Source organism: Hyperolius riggenbachi, chromosome 8 (genome assembly GCF_040937935.1).
Source record: "Hyperolius riggenbachi isolate aHypRig1 chromosome 8, aHypRig1.pri, whole genome shotgun sequence".
In the NCBI taxonomy this organism is placed as follows: Eukaryota; Metazoa; Chordata; class Amphibia; order Anura; family Hyperoliidae; genus Hyperolius; species Hyperolius riggenbachi.
The window spans coordinates 106,078,788-106,103,505 of NC_090653.1; the positions used below are offsets into that span (position 1 = coordinate 106,078,788).

A 24,718-nucleotide genomic window follows, 5' to 3' on the forward strand; every position below is an offset into this window, starting at 1 on the left:
TGCGAATCCACATATGGGCATCTATGCGCAAAGCGACAGCGAGACCGAGTTTCTGACTCTGAGTGATTGACCTGATCAAAGACCGACCCATGCGGTCCATGACAGTGCGCACAAGCACGGTGGCCACTGCACAAAGATTGCTGCCGAGAGGACTAACATTTATGTCCTGGAGGTGTCAACTAAACAAAGAAATGCTCACCTGGCGTAATCACTAAAGGTCTTTGCGGTTGTTTGCAGACTGCGGACAATTTTGGATGGTAATCAATTGATAGGGTAATGTTTGCGTTACTTATTTCTAGCGGATTTTATTACAGTGATCGAATCTGCCGGAGATCCACAGGAATGATTGACTAGTGTATGGCCAGGATTAGGGGACTTTGTAAATGCCAAAATTTTGAATGACAAATCTGAGTTTGGATTTTCTTGCAGATCAAGACAGGATGAGGTACAAAATCAGCAATTTTCAGTAAGAGTTAAAGATACACTGTAAGGGAAAAAAGTGCCCCTATAGGGTACTTACCTCGGGAGGAGGAAGCCTCTGGATCCTACTGAGGGGCACTTTTTTTCCTTACAGGATCTCTTTTAGCATGTAAGATCACCATTTTTTCACATTTTGATTGCATTCTCTTGTCTTTTTGTAGGGTTATGACTCCAGTTTGTACAAATTAAATAGTTATGTTATCAGTGCCAGTGTACAAGGAGCCCACATACAACATTTAAACCAACCTGTCTCTATAAGACTGCAGCACCATGACAAGGTAAGTTACACTACTGCTGAGTCACATCTGTATAGTGAAAGAATATTAAAAGAACCAGGCAGTATTATTACATTACAAACATAGAATATATGTAAATTAATGATATTTAGAATATATGTAAATTAATCATATTTCAATATAGTATGATTATATATGGGAGTTGCTGGTAACTCTAATCCTATAAAACATCAGATAGGAAAGTAGCTGTGATGGACAGCAGTTTCAGTATGCTAGAAGTTCAGCATATCAGAAATGGTTTGTATTATCGGTTTAGCTCTTATCAATGCCATGTTGACGTTAAAAACATGAAATAACCCTTTACACCCCAAGTCTGGTTGGTCTTTATGGATGTGGACGGTTGTCTTTGTTCAACCAAATGAACTGTGTAATGCCATTGCTCATTTCACTCACCTTATAAAGGTGGGCAGGGGCGTTTTTAGGTTTAGGCATTCCAGACCATCGCCAGAGTGCCATTGTTCCTTGGGGTGCCATGCTCTACATTAAGCCCTGGACTAAACCCCGCCCCTCTGGTGTTCTATTACCTGCTTCTGCTGAATGTGTGCAGCAGCAGGAAGTTCTGTGTCCTGAGGAGCAGCAGCTTTGCAGGTCCCTGGAGAGCAGACATCACAAGGACCAGAAAGTGCCTCCTTCTGTCTCCTTGAGCCTCATTCTGTCCCCCTTGCCACCTCTGTCCCCCTGCGCGTCCTCCTGTCTCCATGCGTGCTTCTTTAATACCCCTTTCTGCTTCCTCATGACCCCTTTGTGCTTCCTTCGGTCCCCCGAGTGCCTCCTTCTGTTCCTGCAAAAGAAGAAAAGAAACCGAGAGCCCAATATAGTGTAGTATGTATTGGAATTGGAGATTAGTTAAAGGTAAGTAAATATACTCACAAACCAGGGTTACCGTACAGGCAACCACTGTAAATGCAGGTGGGAAGATTAAGCCTGTCCCCGCTCAGGATTAAGATGTTGCTCTCTGTAGATCAAGAAATAAGGGTATAAACACCCCTCCACCCGGGCTGGACACTGGTATTGTAGAACGTGAACAGAGGCACCAAAAGGATAAAATATGCTAAAATTGGTAAAAATGTTAGGGAGGTAGTGGTGGACTCACCATCCCAACACAGACATGAAGCTGTCGATTGTCAACAAGAAAAATGTATTTACATACTCCAAATATAATAGGCAGCGTGTTTCACAGGTATATTCCCACTTCCTCAGGCAATAAAAGAGAAGAGTATCACACAGCAAGGAGTCTAGTGTAATACTCCTTCTCTTTTATTGCCTGAGGAAGCGGAAATATACCTGCGAAACATGCTGCCTGTTATATTTGGAGTATGTAAATACATTTTTCTTGTTGACAATCTGTTACGTCTTCAGACACCGTTGACCCTTCCACCGAAGGAGGAGATGTTGCCCAGCAGTGGAGTCTAAGCGCCCACGGGTCTTCACTAACACCCCCCGAAGGGAATGCTAGACTGCGCTGCTTAGTGTTCACCAGGTCACTGCTGGGATAATCTCAGCTGGTGGTTGAGAGAACGGTGACACCTCACTGTGGAGTTCTCAGGAGACAGAATCCGGGACTCACCGAGTCGGGGCAGGCGGCAGGCAGTAGCAGAGTCCAGTATCCAATCCGAGTCAGGGCAGGCGGCAGGCAATAGCAGAGTCCAGTATACAATCCAGGTCAGGGCAGGCGGCAGGCAATAGCAGAGTCCAGTACACAATCCAGGTCAGGGCAGGCGGCAGGCAATAGCAGAGTCCGATATCAGGCAAGAGGTAAGTATCAAGGGGAGCAGAACAGGAGTAGTCAGGTAGGCCGGGTCGAGAACAGGAGTATCAGTAATAGAAGCAGGGCTGGTCAGCAGGCAGAGCGTCACCAGGAACCACACTAGCTGTCAGAACGAACAGCACCTGTTACAGGGGAAGACTGGCCTTTTATACTGTGGCCACAGCAGATTGGCGCCAACGTACGCACGCCACGCGTGCGCAGACGCGAACACAAGGCTCCGCGCATGCGTACGTAAAGCCGCGTTCGGTCACGCGCACGCGTACGCACGCCCCCAGCCACAGTATTCAAACTGCCGCCAGAGACGCGCGAGCGCGCGAAACAGGAAGGACGCCGCTGCCGGGAGCTACGAGCGTGAGTATGACACAATCGACAGCTTCATGTCTGTGTTGGGATGGTGAGTCCGCCACTACCTCCCTAACATTTTTACCAGTGTTAGCATATTTTATCCTTTTGGTGCCTCTGTTCACGTTCTACAAATCCTTCTGTCCCTGTGTGCCTCCTTCTTGCCCCCTTGTGTGCCTCCTTCTTGCCCCCCTGTGTGCCTCCTTCTGCCCCCCCCCCTCTGTGCCTCCTTCTGCCCCCCCTTGTGTTCCTCCTTCTGCCCCCCTTTGTGCATCCTTGTGTCCCCCTTTGTGCTTCATCATGTCCCCCTTTGTGCCTCTTTCTGTCTCCCTGTGCCTTCTTCTATCCCTGTGTTCCTCCTTCAAACCCCCTCTGCCACCTTCTGCCCCCTCGTGCTACCTCTTCTCCTTGTGCAGTGCATCACTTTGTCCCACTATGCCTAGGTTCCTTCTGTCCCAGGCAGAAGCACAGTACTGGCGAGCGCACAGCTTCTGCTGTGCTATACTCTGCAATTGCACACTGAGGGAATACAGGAAGGATTGTGCAAGGATTGGTGTTTTCTTTTTAATCTCGGGGGACTCCCTGTATTAAGCATCCACCTTGTACGCCAAATGGTTCATATACTCTTTAGGGTGTGCATGTTGTTCTTGTTTTTTTGGGGGGGGAGTGACACAGGACTTCTTGCTGTGAACGACCAAAAGGCTAGAATTGACCCTGAAGGTAGGTGATCACTCTACTTTATAATGTTTGGGTGTCATATTTTTATGCAAGGTTTGCTTTAGTGAGTATAGGGGATATATAATGTGTTTCTAGCCTTTGTAATGAGACCTGACAGTAAAACCTGTTTAGACTGAAAGACTCCAATAGAGTAAAAAAAAAGTACAATCGTGTAAACGTGAAAAAGTATATACACACACAGTAGTGAAAACAAGTAGGGTATTCTTTGATTTCCACTATTGATTGTGTATCTTTATTACTTCTAGAGCCAACATCCTGCAACTTGTGTATTTTGGGACGTCACTGAAGGCAGTAAGTCATAATGTTTACAGTTTTGATGTGACATCAAATTAGCATGATGGTGAGTTCCAAATTAAATCTACTAAAATATCCAAAAAGTATAGAAAAGCCCCCAATACTCACCTAGTGAAAAAGTCCAGCACTAAAATCCCTGTCGCCATGATCATCAGAAGGCCACCCTGAAACCGCCCAGAATGAAAATGACTGAGAAAACATGAACGTACATGCGGTAATTTCGGCATTTGATTTTCCAGGCTTGAAGTACTCTTGGCAGAGCTGTGTTCTGCGTACTATTTAAATCGTACCGAAAGTAAATTTTAAGATAAATCAATCAATCCCTCTAGAGGCATGGGCAGGAGAGGAAGAGCTTCTGCAAATGTCCTGATAATATTGGCCCTACTGTTGGCCTGGTGTCTCACATTAGTTTTCAATCACTTCCCACACACATATACTTTAAAGCTTAAATCAAAAGTAAAAAGTGTAACTTTGTCCATACATAGATGACTCTTGTGTCTTTTCTTCCTGGTGCAGATGGAATGGGTGGATGGAGTTCATTTGGCTGTTTAGCGAAAGAAACCAATGAAAAATACACATTGTGTACCTGTAATCACCTTACTCACTTTGGAGTTCTCCTTGTAAGTATAATACAAATGCAGAGGAGTTTTGTAGCTTACTGTATTACTGGGCTGAAATAAACACTTAAATGAGGCAAAAAATTAAAAAATCAGATGTACTTACCGCCAGCCCCTTCCTCCAGCCCCTTATGTGTCCCTCGCTGCAGCTCCACTCTCAGCCAGTCTCCTGGAATCTCCTCCGTAGCGGCTGCAGACCCGGCAGAGAATGCTCCTTGCCACGAGAGTGCAGATGCTGCTAAACTGGCCGAGTCGGCGGACACTACAGAGTGGACCCCCAGAGATTGGCTAAGAGTGGAGCTGCAGCGAGTGACAGTTCACCTGAGATGGGGGGGGGGGGATTTAAAAAATATACACACATACCTGGGAAGAAGGCGAGGGAGCGATCAGCCTAAAGTAGGCTGGAGGAAGCCCCAGGTATGAATACATTTTTTTAATCCCCCATCTCAGGTACATTTCCCTCCTACTCATAGATAATACAAAATGGGCGTGAAAACACATACGCCTGTTGATCGTGTGAACTATGCTTCTGCTTTGGTACATTAAGTGTCCAAGTGTGGTCTCCAGGCCGCACCCCCTACAGCATAGACTGAGGTATAACTCAGGTATAAGAAGTCCAATCATTATGGCGACAGACACTGGCCAAGAGCTGTTTTGGGCATCCGGCCCATCCTCAAGTCAAGTAAAGTGCACCTTCAAGAGAAGGTGAAGAGAAACTTCAGCCTAAACAAACATACTGCATTAAGTTATATTAGTTATGTTAATTAAAATAGATAGGTAATATAATCTTTTACACACCCTGTTTTAAAAGAACAGGCAAATGTTTGATTTCATGAGGGCAGCCATCTTTTTGGTTGGAAGAAGGTGACAGGGAGCATTAGACGCAGTTCCAATTGTCCTGTGTCCTGATCACCCCTCCCAGTTGCTAGGCAACGAGAACAACAACATAGGAAATCCCATCCTGCTTTGCACAGCATCAGGGGAAAAATGTCTGGGCAGGTTTCTTTGATGGGGCAGAGCTTAGCTTCTGTGCAGCTAAAAATGAGGCTTAAGTAAAAAAAACAAAGCTCTGATACTGTAAAACTATTAAAGAAACACCTAGCCTTTTCAGTGCTGCTGAGTAGATTTTTAGTCTGGAGGTTCACTTTAAAGAGAAACTCCAACCTAGAATTGAACTTTATCCCAATCAGTAGCTGATACCCCCTTTTACATGATAAATATAATGCTTTTCACAAACATACCATCAGGGGGTGCTGTATGACTGATTTTGTGCTGAAACCCCTCCCACAAGAAGCTGAGTACCGCGGTACTCTGGGCAAACTGCCACAATGTAACAATGTTCACAGACAGGAATTAGCTGTTTACAGCTGTCTCTAACAGCCAAAACAGCTAGGAGCAGCTACATAACCTGCCCACAGTAAAAATGTCACCATGTAATAAATGTCAGAATGTAAATCGGGGAGAGGAAAGATTTTACAATGAGCAAACACTGACTAAATCATTTATACATAATTATGGTCAAAAATGAAGCACTTTTTTTACTACATTATTTTCACTGGAGTTCCTCTTTAAGGATGGGCTGGATGCCCGAAACAGCTCCCTGCCGGTGTCTGTTGCCGTGATGATTGGACTTCTTAAATAATGATGACCTGTGTCTACCCGACTGCTAAAAATACTCCGTCTGTTTGGGGACTAGGCTACAGATGGACGTTGAACGCCTTTGGCAGTTATCATATTGCTGGATTGTCCCTGTGATGGCTCACGTATTTTAATGTTTGTGAATTTGAAAATGTTGCAATAAAGATTTCTATGAAGTTTGGAAGATATCCCTGCGTGTGCTGGTCCTTGTGGACTCTGCTCTGGTACAATATGCTCTGCAGTACACATCAAGTGCCTGCTTGCCGGGAGCACATTGCATCATTTCATTTTGTGGCTATAAAATATAGCTGTAAATATATATGTTGCAGACAGGAATATTGATGTGACTTCTTGTTTCTTTTCAGGATTTATCAAGAACATCACTCAACCCTCTAGATGATCATATATTAAGTCTTCTGACTTATGTGGGGTGTGGAATTGCCTCTCTCTTTTTAGGAGTCACACTTGTGACTTATGGAATGTTTAAGTAAGTTGTTTTTTTTTTTAGTATAAAGAGTTACTGAGTTTATTGCAGGTGCTTGTTTATTATACTAATTCTTCTATTATCACAAAACAACTCATCACCGGGCCACTGTAGCTTCTCAATAATCATGTTAATAAATACTTCTGAAACATCATTAGACAAGACATATCACATTTATTTTGTGTTTTTCTCTTGGAGGACTCAAAGCGCTTCAGACAGAGTTGTAGCACTTAAAGCGCCCAAATTACTGACTGAGGCTAGATTCACAGTGGGACGTTGCGTTTTGATGCCACGTTAAAGTCGCACCGCAAGCTTACAACGCAACGCGCCCAAAAAGTGGCAACGCAGCGTTACCGTCGCATACAGCAGATACAGTAAAAAATACAGGCAATAAAAAGTATGCTTCCAAGTCATTACTGAGCATGTGCAAACAGTCCAACGCAGCTAATAACGTGTATAACGCACTGCATGCAGTACTTTTACTTAACGTGCAGCGTTAGACACCAACACAACGTGTGCACTGTGAACAGGGCATTGATTTTTCATTGCAGTGAGTTATTCTGCGTTAAATGCTGTTTTAACGCGCGACTTTAACGTCCCACTGTGAACTTAGCCTGAGCCCAGATACAGCCGTAAATCCCATTATGGCGGTGCCGGCTGCGCCCAAATCTCCGGTGCCCTTTTTACTTGACTATTTAGGGCGCTCTCCACGGGTATCCAGGATCTTAGGAGGCCTTGCCCTAAGACTCTTTACTGTTTTTGTGTTCTGGCTTTAGCCGGAATTCAGAACCCGTTCATGACATCACTGAAACCTTACTAACGGCATAGGCAAACGCAGGGGGAGATTACAGCTGCCCAGAATCCCCCCTCAGACCAGGGCCAGTGCAGTGTCTGGGGACAGGCACAAGTTGAGACACCAGAATTTCTGCAGGCTTCCTGCAGCTCATAGCACTGCCCTCTTTCTTTCCCTGCTACAGTTGACTTTAGATGTTGCAGCAGCAGTGTGTGTACAGAGCATGGAGCAGCTCTGGGGAACTGAACAGAGTCAGGCATGAGAACAGCCCTGTTCCCTGCTGTGTGAAAGCTTCACTTTCCCCTTCATCACCAATGTCGGCTGTCCTCATTATTATCTGTATCCAAACTGCTCCTGATCGATCCCATTGTCGTTTGGTTGGGCGCGAAATGGCATTGTGTGTACCTAGCATGATGTCCTACTATATTATTAAACTGTATTGTGCGTGGCGAGGGAGACCTTTCAGGAATCCCCTCCTTGAAAATCCTGGGTTTGCCCCTGAACGATATTCTCAGGAGATGAAACAGTTTTTATCCATTGCATTTTCTATTGCACAAATAGCAGGGCAAGGTTTTGTGCAGCTGTTTTGTATTTGTGGTCTACATTTTTTAGTACACAGTAAAAGTTAGATTTTTTTTCTTCCATTTTCCAGCAGGGAAATCTTTTTCTATTTGTATTTTACATTCTGACATCATCACTTGATTCAATCCTATTTGTATTTTTCAGTATTTTCCAGTCTAAGATAATCAAATAGCCAATAAGTACACACATACAGTATGCAGGTCATGGAAACAGTGTTTTGATAGCATCGTTTGCTGTCAGGTTTTTAAAGTATTATATTTCAGTGTAGGTAAGGCATTGAAATTTGTGGAACGAGATTGTTGAAAACTGAATCAGTTTGGTGATCCCTAGTACACACTGCCAGATCCCCATACAATCTTATGGCTGATCAATCCTCCCACCATTGTCCCAGTTCTATAGTGCCCCAGTTTGTAATCTCTGAGCAGGCAATGCCATATCAACATACACATCCATCCAATTATTTGTTTCCAAGCAACTTCCTGTTCCGGCTTTTCCTGCTCTATTAAAGAGAAACTCCGACCAAGAATTGAACTTTATCCCAATCGGTAGCTGATATCCCCTTTTACATGAGAAATCTATTCCTTTTCGCAAAACAGATCATCAGGGGTGCTGTATGACTGATATTGTGGTGAAACTCCTCCCACAAGAAACTCTGAGGACCGTGGTACTCCTGGCAGTTTCCTGTCTGTGAACCTTGCTGCTTTGTGGGAAATAGCTGTTTACAGCTGTTTCCGACTGCCAAAAAAGCAAGCAGCATCTACATCACCTGCCAACAGTAAAAATGTCACCATGTGATAAATGTCAGAATGTAAATCAGGGATTTAAAAGTTTTTTACCATGTGCAAACACTGACTAATTCATTTATACATAATTATTGTAAAAATGAAGCACTGTTTTTATTACATTATTTTCACTGGAGTTCCTCTTTAAGTTCACATGTGCAAATACTATGACACATGGAATTGATCAGTATTACCAGCGAGTCCACGTTCTCCACAACAGATCAGACTCCATTATCACATCTTATCAATTGGTCTGTGGCAGATTTCACATCTGATGCAGTCAGCAAACACAGTTCTGATGTTTCCATTCTGCCCCTGCAGGGCTCTTTTCCACTATGAATTGTGATAGATATTGCATTGCGATGCAATCAGGTTTCAAACTAATTTCCACTAATGTGATTGCAATTGAGCTACTATACTCAGTATAGGAGCTCAATCGGATCCAAAATGAGGCAGGACGACAAATGTGCTCAGGGCAAAATAGCAATGCAATCGGATCACACTAATGGAAATAGCCGCTGCCGTTTCCATTAGTTTTACTGTACCCTGCATTTTCCAATCTATTAGCAATCGTAATCAAACCGCAAAACGCAGGGCGGTGAAAAAGGGCCCTCAAACTGATTGCCTTTTCTCTTTATTTTCACATACAGTAATACCTAGCTTAGGGATTGGTGTATAAGCGACAACAAAAGAAACAATCCCTGCGCTGTCTTTGGTAGATGATGAGGAGGTTATTGAGCGGGTGCTGCTCCAGCGGCTGGATGGTGCCAGCAATTCTAACAAAGGAAACAAGAAGGAAACAAGAGCGCACCTCTGGTGCAATAACGTTTTGTATTTTTCTCAATCAATCACGCTGTTACAGGTTACACTTACAGTGTGTAAGAAAACAATGCGCCTGTCAAGCCTGCCGTCTATCCTCTCGGGTGTCCCGCGCTTGGCCAGAGCGGCGGGGTGCGTTGGAAACTGCGTGGGAGTCGGAGGCGGTGGGCGGAGCCAGGACGCGGGGATGCCGTCTGACGTCACAACGTTTCGGCGTAGACCACGCCTTCATCAGGCTGATGAAGGCGTGGTCTACGCCGAAACGTTGTGACGTCAGACGGCATCCCCGCGTCCTGGCTCCGCCCACCGCCTCCGACTCCCACGCAGTTTCCAACGCACCCCGCCGCTCTGGCCAAGCGCGGGACACCGGAGAGGATAGACGGCAGGCTTGACAGGCGCATTGTTTTCTTACACACTGTAAGTGTAACCTGTAACAGCGTGATTGATTGAGAAAAATACAAAACGTTATTGCACCAGAGGTGCGCTCTTGTTTCCTTCTTGTTTCCATTGGTGTATAAGCATATGTGTTAAATTGGATTTTTGTTAGCTTACAAAAAAAACAAAACCCTAAATCAATGCTGTAAAAAAAAATGTAGCAACAGTCAGACTTTTGTAGATGACTGTACTTTGCACATCACTATTACATAAACGTAGCAGAGGTCATTGATGGCTTGTAAAGCTGTACTTGTTTCTTTTCAGGCAGTTGAGAAGAGATTACCCTTCCCAAATCCTAATGAACCTGTCATTGTCACTATTGATGCTGAACCTGCTATTCTTGGTCAACAATTGGTTATCATCATTTAGAATTAATGGCCTGTGCATCTCTGCTGCTGCATTACTGCATTACTTCTTATTGACATCCTTTACGTGGATGGGTGTGGAAGCTGTACACATGTACTTCGCCTTTGTCAAAGTTTTCAATTCCTACATCCATAAATACATTTTAAAATTGTGCATCGCAGGCTGGGGTAAGTTCATAGTACTGTTACTTACATTATTTTAGTTGTTATAGCTAAGATAAATATTGGAGGGCACATGGATTTGAAGTTCTCATCTGACTAACTGTAGGGCAGAAACACACATGTTCGGTCTGATGTTTGCAGTCATTTCTCAAGAGGGTGATGACAACAGAAATAAGCAAAGAAAATATGGCGGAGCCAAGTCACTGTGCTCAAAGTGCAAATGATCAGATCAAAGCAACAGTGCAGCCCAAGGGCTACCACAGCAAGCAGGTCTCCCACAAGTGTCTCAACCCAACCCGTGTTTCCTATTCATCCAGACAGGCCACTCTTGGTTCTGCCATACTTTCTATGTATTTAAGGGCGCAGTACCCTAATAGTCTATACTCTATACTGTGAACAGGGACTCTGTTGGGAACTCTAACGGGTACCTGCTGTGGGGACTTACAGTAGGACCTAAAGTTTAGGTTTAAAGTTCCTAGTCTTGTTTTTTTGTGCTTTTTATTTGTATACTGTTTATGGTGTACACAGGAAGTCCATTTCCCTGTAGCAGAAATAAGCAAGCAGCAGAAGCTGCTCAACCCCACTCTATGAAGAATAAGGATTGACTTCTAATGTGCCCAAATAATCATGCATTCAACTAGTGCTCATCTACTACAACAATAGACAAGCAAAGCCATGCAAATTGCTATCAACATGGCAGCAGGATGTACTCTCAGTACTATGCTGCAGCAAGGATACCATACACCTTCTATGATAGGATGGGAGTTCTGAAATGGGATATCTAATACAGTGTCTTTCGTTAAAATTGTAAGAAAAAGAAACCTTGCTAGTGGTGCCGATGCTGTTGAGGTCATGGGGAGAACATACACCGCTAGTGCAAAAGTTAATTTCCTTAGAAAAGATTACAAATTCCTTTATTTTTCTGAAGAATTAGCAGTCAAGTAGGTTTTACAGGTGGTACTTCCTGTGCCTCAAATTTTCTGTCTCCCCTTTTCATTTCCAGGTCAAAGTTTAACTCAAATGACATCTTACCTCCCCTTACTCCATGGGTACAACGTTCCTACATACGTCTTGTCTCAGAAACAGTGTATCTCCACTCCTTACAGAAGTCACTGTTTTGTAGCTTCTGAAGCCTATCTTCCATAGTTTTAGATCTATTTGAAAGGATCAAGTAATTTGAGCACTGGGGGCGCTATTGTGAAATGAGAGCTGCATAAACTAAAATGTTAATTGTGGCTATAGCGGGGCCCAGAGGATATTTTGTGCCCCATGAATGCCCTGTAATTGGCATAATTAGGCGGTGCAATTATCAGCAGAGGGCGTTTTTAGCGGCAGAGGCGGCGTTCATATCCCTCAGCGATTGCAGTGCAGGGGATTGGTTGGGTTTAGGCATCATAGAGGGGAGGGTTCAGTGAAAATAGGGTCATTTTAGGTGATAGTAAAATATCAGTAAAAGTTCTTAATATTTTACTATCGGAATTAGTTAGAGCCCAATAGTAGGCTATAGAATGGTTTTGTAACGATCGGTGTCCATACGCAGAGAGAATCTGATTATTGGTGATCTGCAGTATCACCAAGAATGCAGATATATACCTGATTATTGATGATCTGCAGAATCACCGATAATACAGATATATTGCTAACCTCTCGACACCTTTTGGTATGTGAGTGTTTGGTGCAACAGTAGTACTTTGAGTAATGCACCTGCTGAGCAGGTGATAATAGACAGTAAAGAGACACTGCTCTGGGAGCACAGGAACCTTCCAGCAGCCTGAGGCTCTCCAAGGGGAGGAGTCAGGCTGGAGACAGGAAGGGCCAGAGAGTGAGTGACACCTAAAGGTGGATGTCACTATCTGATCTGGAGACTATCTCTTAAGGGGAGAGATAGCTCTCGAGGTTGGGCACGCCGGGTCGGCAACACACTGACAGATAAAGTACAAAGACAGAAGGCTGATTCGGTATCCAAGTCAAGCAGGGTCTGGCAACGGAATATCAGATATGCGAGGTACCGAATCAGAAGACAGAGGAGTAGTCAGAAAAGCTATAAGTCATAACATATATCAAACAATGCCTATTCTGGGTGTGAGGTCCTTGGTCTCAGCACCCCAGAACTAGTCTTAAAGATAACACAGATGGTAGTACAGTTCCCTAAGCTGGGTGTGAGGTCCTTGGTCTCTACACCCTGGAACTAGCTTGAGGTATAACACAGATGATAACACAGTTCCCTAAGCTGGGTGTGAGGTCCTCGGTCTCTACACCCTGGAACTAGCTTAAGCATAAACAGAATACAATTCAAATAATCTGGCTAAGTGTGATTTCCCAGGTCCACCTGGTTCAAACACACTGAAGGATCTGACTAGGTCTGAGTGCTTGCACGTAGTGATCGCAACGGCAGACAACTTGCAAGTGACCAGCAGGAACTATATACGGAGTAGTGCTCTCCAGCACCACCCCTAATTGCTCAACCAATAGTATCCTGCTCTGGAGTCAGCTGATCAGCATGGTCAGCTGACTCTTCCTGCTTAGTATAAGAATTCTGCCTCTCAGCGGGCGCGCGTGTATTCCTAAGCCTATGTGCACTAAAAGACTCAGCCACACCAGACACACGCTGCCGCGTGCAAACCGCCGCGCTGGACGCGGAACCAGCCGCCTTACTGTTGTTGCATGCGGCGGCTTTTCCGCGTTCTGCCCTGCTACCAAACACACGCTTCCAAGTGCAAACCGCCGCACTGGACGCGGAGTCAGCCGCCTGCTCAGTAGCACATGCGGCGGCTTTTCCGCGATCTCTCACAGTACCCCCCTCCCCGTGGAGTGGAGTCCGGACATCTCCTGCCCGGCTTCTCAGGATGCAAGTTATGAAACTCCCTTTTCAACTCCTCTGCATGCATGCAACATTCTGGCACCCAAGTTCTCTCCTCAATGCCATACCCTTTCCAATGCACCAAATACTGCACGGAGTTCTGCACAAGTCGGGAGTCAAAAATCTTCTCAATCTCATATTCAGGTTGGTCATCAATCAACACAGGAGGGGGGGGAGCGGAATCCACGTGCACTGCCGGCTTGAGCAAGGACACATGGAATGATCTCACACCCCGCATGCTGGCGGGGAGATCAATGGCATAAGTGACATCATTCATTTTCCTTATCACAGGAAACGGACCCACAAATCTGGGACCTAACTTGGGAGACAGTTGCTTCAGAGCCAAATGTCGTGTGGACACCCAGACCAAGTCACCTGGAAGAAACTCCCACTCTATGGAACGTCTTTTATCAGCCTGTTTCTTCTGACTCTGAAAAGCCCTCCTCAAGTTTCTTTCTACCATTCCCCATGTTTGCTTCAAGGACCTCTGCCAATCCTCCAGGGCTGGAAACGGGGTGGCAGCCACTGGCAATGGGGTGAACTTAGGTGATCTTCCAGTCACCACCTGGAATGGAGAAAAACCTGTGGAGGAGCTCCTCAAGTTGTTGTGTGCAAATTCTGCAAATGGCAGGAATTTGACCCAGTCAGTTTGAACATCTGCCACATAACATCTCAAAAACTGTTCCAGAGACTGATTGGTTCTCTCAGTCTGGCCATTGGTCTGTGGGTGGTAGCCTGATGAAAAAGATAGCTCCATGTCTAACTGATGGCAGAATGCCCTCCAAAACTTAGAAACAAATTGGACTCCCCGATCTGTCACTATATTTTCCGGAATACCATGCAGCCGGAAAATATGTTGGATGAAGAGATCAGCCAACTCCTGGGCCGAGGGGAGTCCTTTCAGGGGGACAAAATGGGCCATCTTGCTGAAACGATCGACTACCACCCAAATGACTGTCATGCCTTCAGACCTAGGGAGTTCGCCCACAAAATCCATGGACAGATGGGTCCATGGTTCCCTCGGGACTGGCAGTGGTTGTAATGTCCCAACAGGTGCCTGACGGGAGGGTTTGCTTCTCGCACACACTGCACATTCTCTTACATACTCTTTGCAGTCAGTTGCCAATGAAGGCCACCAGGCACATCTCGCTACGAGGTCCTGAGTTCTGGTGGCTCCAGGATGCCCAGCATTCTTGTGAGAATGAAACAACTGCAGTATTTGTAGACGAAAAGGCAGTGGTACAAACATGACTCATTCAGGCTTTCCCTCAGGTACATCCTGTTGGAACGGACTCAACGTTTTAGTCCAGTCCCTCCAGATCTCAGTGGCGGCCAGAACCACTTTCTGCGGCAGAATGGTTTCTGGGTCTGAGGGCTGTGCTGTCTCGGGCTCAAAACATCTGGACAAAGCATCAGCTTTGATATTTTTACTACCAGGGGTATACGTGATTACAAATCTGAATCTCGAGAAGAACAATGACCACCGAGCCTGTCGGGGGCTAAGTCTCTTAGCGCCCTCAATGTACTCCAAATTCTTGTGATCAGTATAGACAGTAATGGTATGTTCTGCACCCTCTAGCCAATGTCACCATTCCTCAAAGGCCAACTTAATGGCTAGAAGTTCCCTATTGCCTATATCGTAGTTTTTCTCAGCGGGTGAAAACCTACGTGAAAAATAGGAACAGGGGTGTAACTTTCCCTGCAAGCCAGAAAGCTGAGACAGCACAGCCCCTACCCGTACCTCTGAGGTATCTACCTCCACAATAAAGGGGAAGGTGGTGTCAACATGTCTCAAAATGGGTGCAGTACAGAACAATTTCTTTAGAGTGGAGAAAGCATCATGGGCCTCAGGGGACCAGTGGTGAGTATCTGCCCCTTTCTTTGTGAGACTGGTGAGAGGTGAAATCACCGTAGAGTACCCTTTATGAACCTTCTGTAGTAGTTAGCGAACCCCAGGAACCTCTGGAGAGACTTCAATCCCACAGGTTGAGGCCAATCTAACACAGCTGAAACTTTCCCAGGGTCCATAGAGAGGCCAGAGGTTGAAATTATGTACCCTAGAAAGGCGACAGAAGTCACTTCAAATATGCATTTCTCCAGCTAAGCGTACAGTATGTTTTGTCTCAACTTCCGTAACACAAACTTAACATGATCTCTGTGCTCTGAGAGGTTGGACGAGAAAATTAGAATGTCGTCTAAGTATACCAAGACAAATTTGCCCAATACCTCTCTAAAGACCTCATTGATCAGTTCTTGAAAGACGGCCGGGGCATTACACAACCCGAAAGGCATCACTAGGTACTCGTAATGCCCGTCGGGTGTGTTAAAGGCCGTCTTCCATTCATCACTGTCCCTGATTCGCACAAGGTTGTAAGCACCCCTCAGATCCAATTTCGAAAAAATCTTAGCATTGGTGACTTGAGTAAACAAATCGTCTATTAACGGCAAAGGATAGCGATTTTTTACTGTGATTTTATTTAAGCCCCGATAGTCAATGCAAAGGCGTAGGCCACCATCCTTCTTTTTCACAAAAACCCCCCCGCCGCGGCCGGAGATCGAGAAGGGCGAATAAAACCTTTAGCTAAGTTTTCCCGGATGTATTCCTGCATGGCCAATTTCTCTGGCCCAGATAAGTTATAGAGATGACTTCTAGGGGGCATACAACCAGACCTAAGATCAATGGGGCAATCAAAGGAACGGTGTGGAGGAAGTTTATCTGCTGACTTGGGGCAGAATACGTCTGCAAATTCTGAATATTGATCTGGCAACCCCTCCATGTGAATCTTGGTTTTACCAAAGGTTACTTTCGCAAGACAATGATGATAGCAGTGGGCAGACCAGCTGGTTAGCTGACCCGTGGCCCAATTGATCTGAGGCGAGTGAATCTGTAACCATGGCATGCCAAGAATGATCGTGGAGGTTGCCATTCGTAACACAAAAAATGATAAACTTTCTTTATGCAAGACCCCTATTGTGACCCTCAAATCTGGGGTCTGGGAAAGAGGGTGATTACTCTGCAGAGGGGAATCATCCACTGCAGTGACCCGAATCAGTAGTTTTAAAGGGGAGATCGGGATCCCCAATTTCTTAGCAAATTTGTAATCCATAAAATTAGCTGCTGAGCCTGAATCAATGAATGCCTCAGTAGTCTCTGTCTTATCTTGCCAAGATATAGTGCAAGTGAGAAGAAAACGTTTATCATCGAGAGGTAACGACTGCTCGCCTAGGGTATTACCTCCAACTACACCTAGGCGGCAGCGTTTCCCGACTTCTTGGGACAATTCTGTACCTTATGACCCCCCTCTGCACAGTAAAGACAGAGCTGCTCTGTTTCCCTGCGTCTCCGTTCCACCTGAGACAATCTCGACCGACCAATCTGCATTGGTTCCGGTGGAGGTGAATCAGGTGGAGATGGAGCAGAAGGAGACGCTGCGTAGGACAAGTACCTGTCTTTGGTATCGTAAACGACGATCAATTGTGATGGCAGATGAAATGGCCTCATCGATGGATTTGGGCTCAGGATGACCCAACATTAGATCAGAAACTGCGTCTGACAACCCTGATAAGAAACAGTCTAAAAGAGCAAATGAGTCCCATCGAGCTGACACTGCCCACTTTCTAAACTCCGCAGCATAGTTCTCTACCGGACCTTTACCCTGCCGCAGCAACTTGAGCTTCCGCTCAGTGGTCGAGGCAATGTCCGGGTCATCGTAAATTATAGCCATAGCTTTAAAAAATTCCTCTACTGAGGTCAGGGCCTTATCCCCCGTGGAAAGACTATACGCCCAAGTCTGGGAATCCCCTGACAATAGAGTCTTAATGAAGGTTACTCTCTGTGCCATGGTTCCTGAGGAACTAGGTCTTAACTCAAAGTATGATAACACTCTGTTTCTAAAATTCCGGAAGTCAGATCTGTGACCAGAAAACCTTTCAGGCATACGTATGTCTGTGCTAGGAGGAGATCGCACGGTATCCACAGCCGTCTGATAAACTTGTACAGTCCCAGACAAAGCGTTGAGTTGAGTCTGGTGACTGTCCAGTACTCGGGTGTAATTTTCCACCGTAGTGGTGAGTACATCGAGACGGCTGCGGAGTGCCTCCATTTGGGTTTGGTCTGCCATTCTGTAACGATCGGTGTCCGCACGCAGAGAGAATCTGATTATTGGTGATCTGCAGTATCACCAAGAATGCAGATACTGTATATACCTGATTATTGATGATCTGCAGAATCACCGATAATACAGATATATTGCTAACCTCTCGACACCTTTTGGTATGTGAGTGTTTGGTGCAACAGTAGTACTTTGAGTAATGCACCTGCTGAGCAGGTGATAATAGACAGTAAAGAGACACTGCTCTGGGAGCACAGGAACCTTCCAGCAGCCTGAGGCTCTCCAAGGGGAGGAGTCAGGCTGGAGACAGGAAGGGCCAGAGAGTGAGTGATACCTAAAGGTGGATGTCACTATCTGATCTGGAGACTATCTCTTAAGAGGAGAGATGGCTCTCGAGGTCGGGCACGCCGGGTCGGCAACACACTGACAGATAAAGTCCAAAGACAGAAGGCTGATTCGGTATCCAAGTCAAGCAGGGTCTGGCAACGGAATATCAGATATGCGAGGTACCGAATCAGAAGACAGAGGAGTAGTCAGAAAAGCTATAAGTCATAACATATATCAAACAATGCCTATTCTGGGTGCAAAGTCCTTGGTCTCAGCACCCCGAAACTAGTCTGAAGTATACACAGATGATAATACAGTTCCCTAAACTGGGTGCGAGGTCCGTAGTCTCAGCACCCTGGAACTAGTCTGAAAGATAACACAGATGGTAGTGCAGTTCCCTAAGCTCGGTGTGAGGTCCTTGGTCTCTACACCCTGGAACTAGCTTGAAGTATAACACAGATGATAACACAGTTCCTTAAGCTGGGTGTGAGGTCCTTGGTCTCTACACCCTGGAACTAGCTTTAGGTATAACACAGATGATAACACAGTTCCCTAAGCTGGGTGTGAGGTCCTTGGTCTCTACACCCTGGAATTAGCTTAAGCATAAACAGAATACAATTCAAATAATCTGGCTAAGTGTGAATTCCCAGGTCCACCTGGTTCAAACACACTGAAGGATCTGACTAGGTCTGAGTGCTTCCACGTAGTGATCGCAACGACAGACAACTTGCAAGTGACCAGCAGGAACTATATATGGAGTAGTGCTCTCCAGCACCACCCCTAATTGCTCAACCAATAGTATCCTGCTCTGGAGTCAGCTGATCGGCGTGGTCAGCTGACTCTTCCTGCTTAGTATAAGAATTCTGCCTCTCAGCGCGCGCGCGTGTATTCCTAAGCCTATGTGCACTAACAGACTCAGCCACACCAGACATACGCTGCCATGTGCAAACCGCCGCCCTGGACGCGGAACCAGCCGCCTTACTGTTGTTGCATGCGGCGGCTTTTCCGCGTTCTGCCCTGCTACCAAACACACGCTTCCGCGTGCAAACCGCCGCACTGGACGCAGAGTCAGTCGCCTGCTCAGTAGCACATGCGGCGGCTTATATAATGGGAGTTTCCCATAATATAAACTTTGTTACCCTAGCCAGAGACAGAAGCGAGAAATTTGGGTGCTTGCGGCTAATGGACAATTTAGTTGCCCCATACTTGCTAATGTATGATTTCCTCACTGTGCTATAGACTGACCTTCTTTTTGGGTGTACATTTGTGGTTGTCCTCTACCAGAGGAGCTTGCTGCCCATCAAGGGAGATCACATCCACACCCCTCTTCATGCATGCTCTTCATGCATGAGCGCAGCCATGCTGCACCCACGCAAGCAACGAGTGGCCCCAGCTTACTGTGCAGGCGCAGCCGTACTCACGCAGGCGCAGTAAGGCCACGCTTGTGCATGAAGAGGAGCACAGCCACGTAGCACATCCAATAACCTTTTGTTGGGTATGATCTGGGGCGTGCGGCAATGGAGGCTTTGGGTTCATTTTAAAAAGACGTTGTAGAGAGAGGGATACGGAGGCTGCCAAATTTATTTACAGAGCCAATTGCGTGGCAGTCCTGCAGATCTCTTTGGCTGCAGTGGTGTCTGAATCACACACATGAAACAAGCATGCAGCTTCTATGGCCAGACTAATTACAGCACCTTATGTTCATACTTGTTCTGGGTCTGTGGCAAAAAGTCCAAGTGACACGGGATCAGCATGACAGCTTGGCAATTGGTGTAGTTTAAAAGGAAGAATGCAGCGTTCCATATCCCTCCCACTACAGTGTCCCTTTATAGTGACTCTGTAATGACCACAGAAGTGTGGAACTACATGTGATTTCTGGTAGAGAAAGGGACTTAAAATCTGTGATTCCACACAACCCCATCCTTGTTAGTAACACAATGACACCTACTCCAGTTTATCAGCTACTATCCAACCATCTAGCAGGTCAAAAGCAGTGGTGAGACGAAATTTTGCATATGCAAAATTTCACATCAAAATACGCAATTACGCATTGTAATTGTAATGCGAAATTTCAGAGAAAATCATCATTAACCATTTCTGCCGCCCGGGCGTGAAGCTCACATCCGGGCGGCTGCTCTGCTGCATCGCCGTGCTTCGGCGCGCTCCCGCGCGCCCCCGTGGGCACATGGTTTCCGGTCACTGATCTATGTCCCCAGCAGAAAAACCGAAGCGCTCTTACAAGAGGCTTCAGTCTTTCTACACGTAAAAATTTCCGCATGCCCCTTGTGCTTCCGCTTAGCGAGAAGCACAAGGAGGGAAAGAAAAATCAAGGTGGCCATCTTGTGGGCAAATAGTAAAACTACATCTACATATTTTTTTACAATACAATTTACACATATAATAACATTAAAAATTAACTGTTTATTTCCCACACCAAAATATTACCCAAATAAAATTTTTAATGGAAAAAAAATTACAAAAAAAAAAAGACATAAATAGTTACCTAAGGGTCTGAACTTTTTTAAATATGCATTTGAAGGGGGTATACTACAAAATTTTTTTAAAATTATAAGCTTGTAAATAGTGATGGACACAAAACGGAAAAAATACACCTTTATTTCCAAATCAAATATTGGCGCCATACATTGTGATACGGACAAAATTTAAATGGTGTCATAACCGAGACAAACGAGCAAATAAAATACATAGGTTTTAATTATGGTAGCGTGGATTATTTTAAAGCTATAATGGCCAAAAACTGAGAAATAATGAATTTTTTCCATTTTTTTCTTATTAATCCTGTTAAAATGCATTTATAAAAAAAAAATTCTTAGCAAAATGTACCACCCAAAGAAAGCCTAATTAGTGGCGGAAAAAACAAGATATAGATCAATAAATTGTGATAAGTAGTGATAAAGTTATTAGTGAATGAATGTGAGGTGAAAATTGCTCTGATGCATAAGGTGAAAAATCCCCGCGGGCTGAAATGGTTAATTTCGCATGTAGTAGTAATATTTAAAAATTTTGCGCAATTTTTTGAATAATTTCACAAAATTGTATGCCGACTTTGGTGGTTAATAGCAAAGCTCCCATACATATTATTGCTACTAAAATTGATACATATGTTAAGGAGAACAGTGGGTACAAGTCAAATTTTTTTTTTCAAAAAAACCTTATCTTTTTTAAGAAAATCAATTTTAAAAATGCAAAGAAAAATGGTTTGTAAACAGTCAGTTTTCTGAGTTTAAAATCCAATTTTTCTTTGCATTTTAAAAAAAATTTTCTCAAAAACTACAAGGTCTTTTTGTAAATAATTTTTTTGTAAGAATTCTCCTTAACATATGTAGCAATTTTGGTGTCAATAGCATGTATGGGGGCTTTATTATTAACCGCTAAAGTTGGCATGAAATTACACAAAAATTATGCAAAATTTTATGCGAAATTACGAATGACTATGGAAAATCAATTGAATTTGCAAATCGTGATTATGAATCGTAATCGTGAAATTTAGTGTAATTGTAATTAGCTGATTACGATCATCACTAGTCAAAAGGAACAGGCCCTATTGCTGGGAATACACGGTTTGTTTTTGAGGTGATTAGATGGTTCGATAGATAATTCCCGACTGTCCGATCTCCCTTTGGATCCTTTCGCCACTCGATTTCTGATAGAAGTAAATGGAAAAAAAAAGGAAAAACGAGCCGAAGATAAGAAAATCAATTGCAGAATGGAGCGGCAAAAATTATTGAGAGAAAAATCGAGCGCCAGAAATGAACCGTGTATTCCCAGCATTTAAGAGAACCAGAGAGGAATAAAATAACATATGTATACATACCTGGGGCTTCCGCCAGCCCCATCAGTCTGGATTGCTCCGCCGCCGCCTTTCTCTGCTGCCTCTGTCCGCCAGTCCCGGGTCTCGTCATTTCGGCCAGTCGACGCAAGCACAGTGCACTCCTTCCATACTGCGCAGACGCATGCGTACAGAGCCTGAGGGAGCCTCTGTGCATGCGGAAGACTGTCCGCGTCTGGCGGAAGTTCGGGACCCGGTACCGGCGATAGAGGCAGCAGAGGACGGCGGCGTGGGAGTGATCCAAGCTTATGGGGCTGGAGGAAGCCCCAGGTATGTATAACATCTTTTTTTCATTTTTAGAATATGTTCGTCTCTGGTTCCCTTTAAGCAGCATTGGCCTCCTTCCAAATGACATGACAAGTCCCATACACGATCTTAGACCAGTGCGGAGGCTGGAGCTGTGCCTGGGTCCACTCTGGCCAGAGCACAATGTACAGAAGGGGTTGCCACAGCATTGTTAATGAGGATGATGGGATAGGACTTACAATTCATAAGTATCCCCCTTCCCCATCTGAGGCCAGCTATAAGCTAACTCTTTTGTGGTCATTACATTTCCCTTAACTGTTCTTTTTATTAATCAATGAAAATGCAAGTTTAAATCTAAACCAGCTTTCCCTGAAGGTTTATAAAGATTGACAATGGTTTGCATATGTAAATTGCATTTACTGCTTTTGTCTCTGAAAGGAATACCAACAATTGTGGTCGCGGCGGTGCTCATTGTGAATGTAGGCTTCTACGGGAACGTATCTGATAATAAACAGTACAATGTTCCCGATGACAACTCTGCTTCATTGTAAGTCATTTTTACTGTATCATCAAAACCATATTTGATTTATATTTTAAACAAATCTTAGAGAGAACTAGTCTTATACAATAATTTGAATACTCAGATATTTACCTATTCCATTCAGTATTTCATATACCATTGCTTACCCCCCATCTTCACAGCGCCAACCCCCTTCCTTGGACTTAAAGTGAACCTCCAGACTAAAAATCTACTCAGCAGCACTGAAAAGTCTTGGTGTTCCTTTAACAGTTTCACAGCATCAGAACTTTGTATTTCTTACCCAAGCCTCATTTTGAGCTGCACAGAAGCTAAGCTCCGCCCTAACAAAGAAATCTGCCCGGGCATTTTTCCCCTGATGCTGTGCAAAGCATGATAGGATTTCTGATGTTGTTCTCGTTGCCTAGCAGCTGGGGGGAAGGGGGGGGGGGTTATCAGGACATAGGACAGTTTGAACTGTCTCATGCTCCCTATCACCTCATTTCAACCAAAAAGATGGCTGCCCCATGAGATCACAAACATTTGCCTGTTCTTTTAAAACGGTGGATAAGAGATTATATTACCTGTCTATTTTTATTAACATAACTAATGTAACTTAATGACCATATGTTTGTTAAGGCTGAGGATCCTCTTTAATGGCCTTCACCACTGTGAGACTGCTGGTTAGTTGAGTTCTGGATAACTGAGACTCTACATACTAAGAAGCCATTATACAGATAAGATGGAAAGAACAATAACAATTGATATCTCATGAGAAAAGCTTAGTGTATCAGACATGATAGAGAATTCAAGGCCTCTGTTAAAGGACACATCCGAGCACAATGAAAAGAAAAAAAAATCCACTTACTTAGGGCTTCCTCCAGCCCCTACAAACCATCCTGTGCCCTCGCCGCAGCTCCGCTCACTGCTGGTGGCTCGGGGTCCCCTCTGGCGCAAGGTGCCCACTGCGCCTGCACAAGCAGCTCTCAGAGTCGCACTGACATCATCCAGACTGTACTGCACAGGCGCAGTAGTTCTGTACCTGCGCAGTACAGTCCGGATGATGTTAGCGCGACCAGTGAGCCGCATGCTGGAGCGCTGGAGAAGCTGACCCAGATGCCGACCTGGCGAGGTCGGCATCTGCACCGGAGGGGACTGGGAGCCCCCGGAGCTGCGGCAAGGGCACAGGATGGATGCAGGGAGCTGGAAGAAGCCCAAGGTAAGTGGATTTTTATTTTAATGTTGCTCGGACCTTCCCTTTAAAGTAACACTGAAGTGAAAAAGCAAAAAAAAAACCCTTATAATATAATGAATTGTATGTGTAGTATGGATAATTAATAGACCGTTAGTAGCAAAGAAAAGAGTCTCTTATTTTTATTTTCAGTTATATATATATATATTTTTTTTTTTTTATAACATTGCATCATTCTCTAATATTTGCAGTTTTCAAACTACACTCTTTATTTTAAACTATAAAACAGAGCAGTGCTAATGACCCTTTGATTGTCCCTGCAGTAACATCTTATCCGAAGTTGTCTTTCACTGTTTCTTTGATGTATAAGTGCTTTAGAAAATAGCACTGTAGCCAACCAAGTTTGGTCAGAGAGCTCAGAGAAGCTCTTTTGCATAGATAGCAACTGAAGTTTCTTAACTCTTCCTGTACTGGAAACAATATGAGACTCATACTTAATGTTCTATTTCTTAGCCGTACTACACATACAATTCATTATATCTCAAGTTTATTTTCACTTCAGATTACCTATAATATGATGGAGCTGTGTGTGTTAGTCCAAGCTAACTTTAAGGCTGATTCACACAGGCTTTAAACGCAGCATTTTCTGCAAATGTGTAAAGCTTTGTTCAAATGAATGGAAGTGTTTTTTTAAAAGCTGGTTGGAGCTTTTAGTGGCTTTCATGTAGATACCATGGTTGATCCTGACATTTTGCTTCATTTTGGAAACTGCATGTGGCATCTACACGTCGTTTAAAGGCTGACAAAAGCCAGCAAACAACAACACCAACCACCAGCAAAAGTAGAAGATACCATGAGGAGTAGGATACACTGCAGTATGGATGGCCATAGTGAGATTGGTGGGCTAGTGGACAGAGTACATAGTCATCCAGCAATATGGGACAGCACTATAGCAGAACACAGTAATCATGTAAAAAAAAAAAAAACCCTGGGATGCAATCTACCAATGCTTCCTGTTT

General features: G+C 44.5%; 1 protein-coding gene across 1 annotated transcript in view; it reads left to right on the forward strand.

Annotated features, from left to right (window-relative positions):
- Nucleotides 1-24,718, forward strand: part of ADGRG4 (adhesion G protein-coupled receptor G4) — a 179,258-nt gene that overhangs the window by 138,431 nt on the left and 16,109 nt on the right. Inside the window, exons 21-26 of the mRNA XM_068247901.1 lie at nt 642-758; nt 3,870-3,915; nt 4,435-4,538; nt 6,539-6,660; nt 10,333-10,601; nt 22,429-22,537. Of these exons, the coding sequence (XP_068104002.1) occupies nt 642-758; nt 3,870-3,915; nt 4,435-4,538; nt 6,539-6,660; nt 10,333-10,601; nt 22,429-22,537 (767 nt within the window). The remainder of the gene's footprint in view (nt 1-641; nt 759-3,869; nt 3,916-4,434; nt 4,539-6,538; nt 6,661-10,332; nt 10,602-22,428; nt 22,538-24,718) is intronic.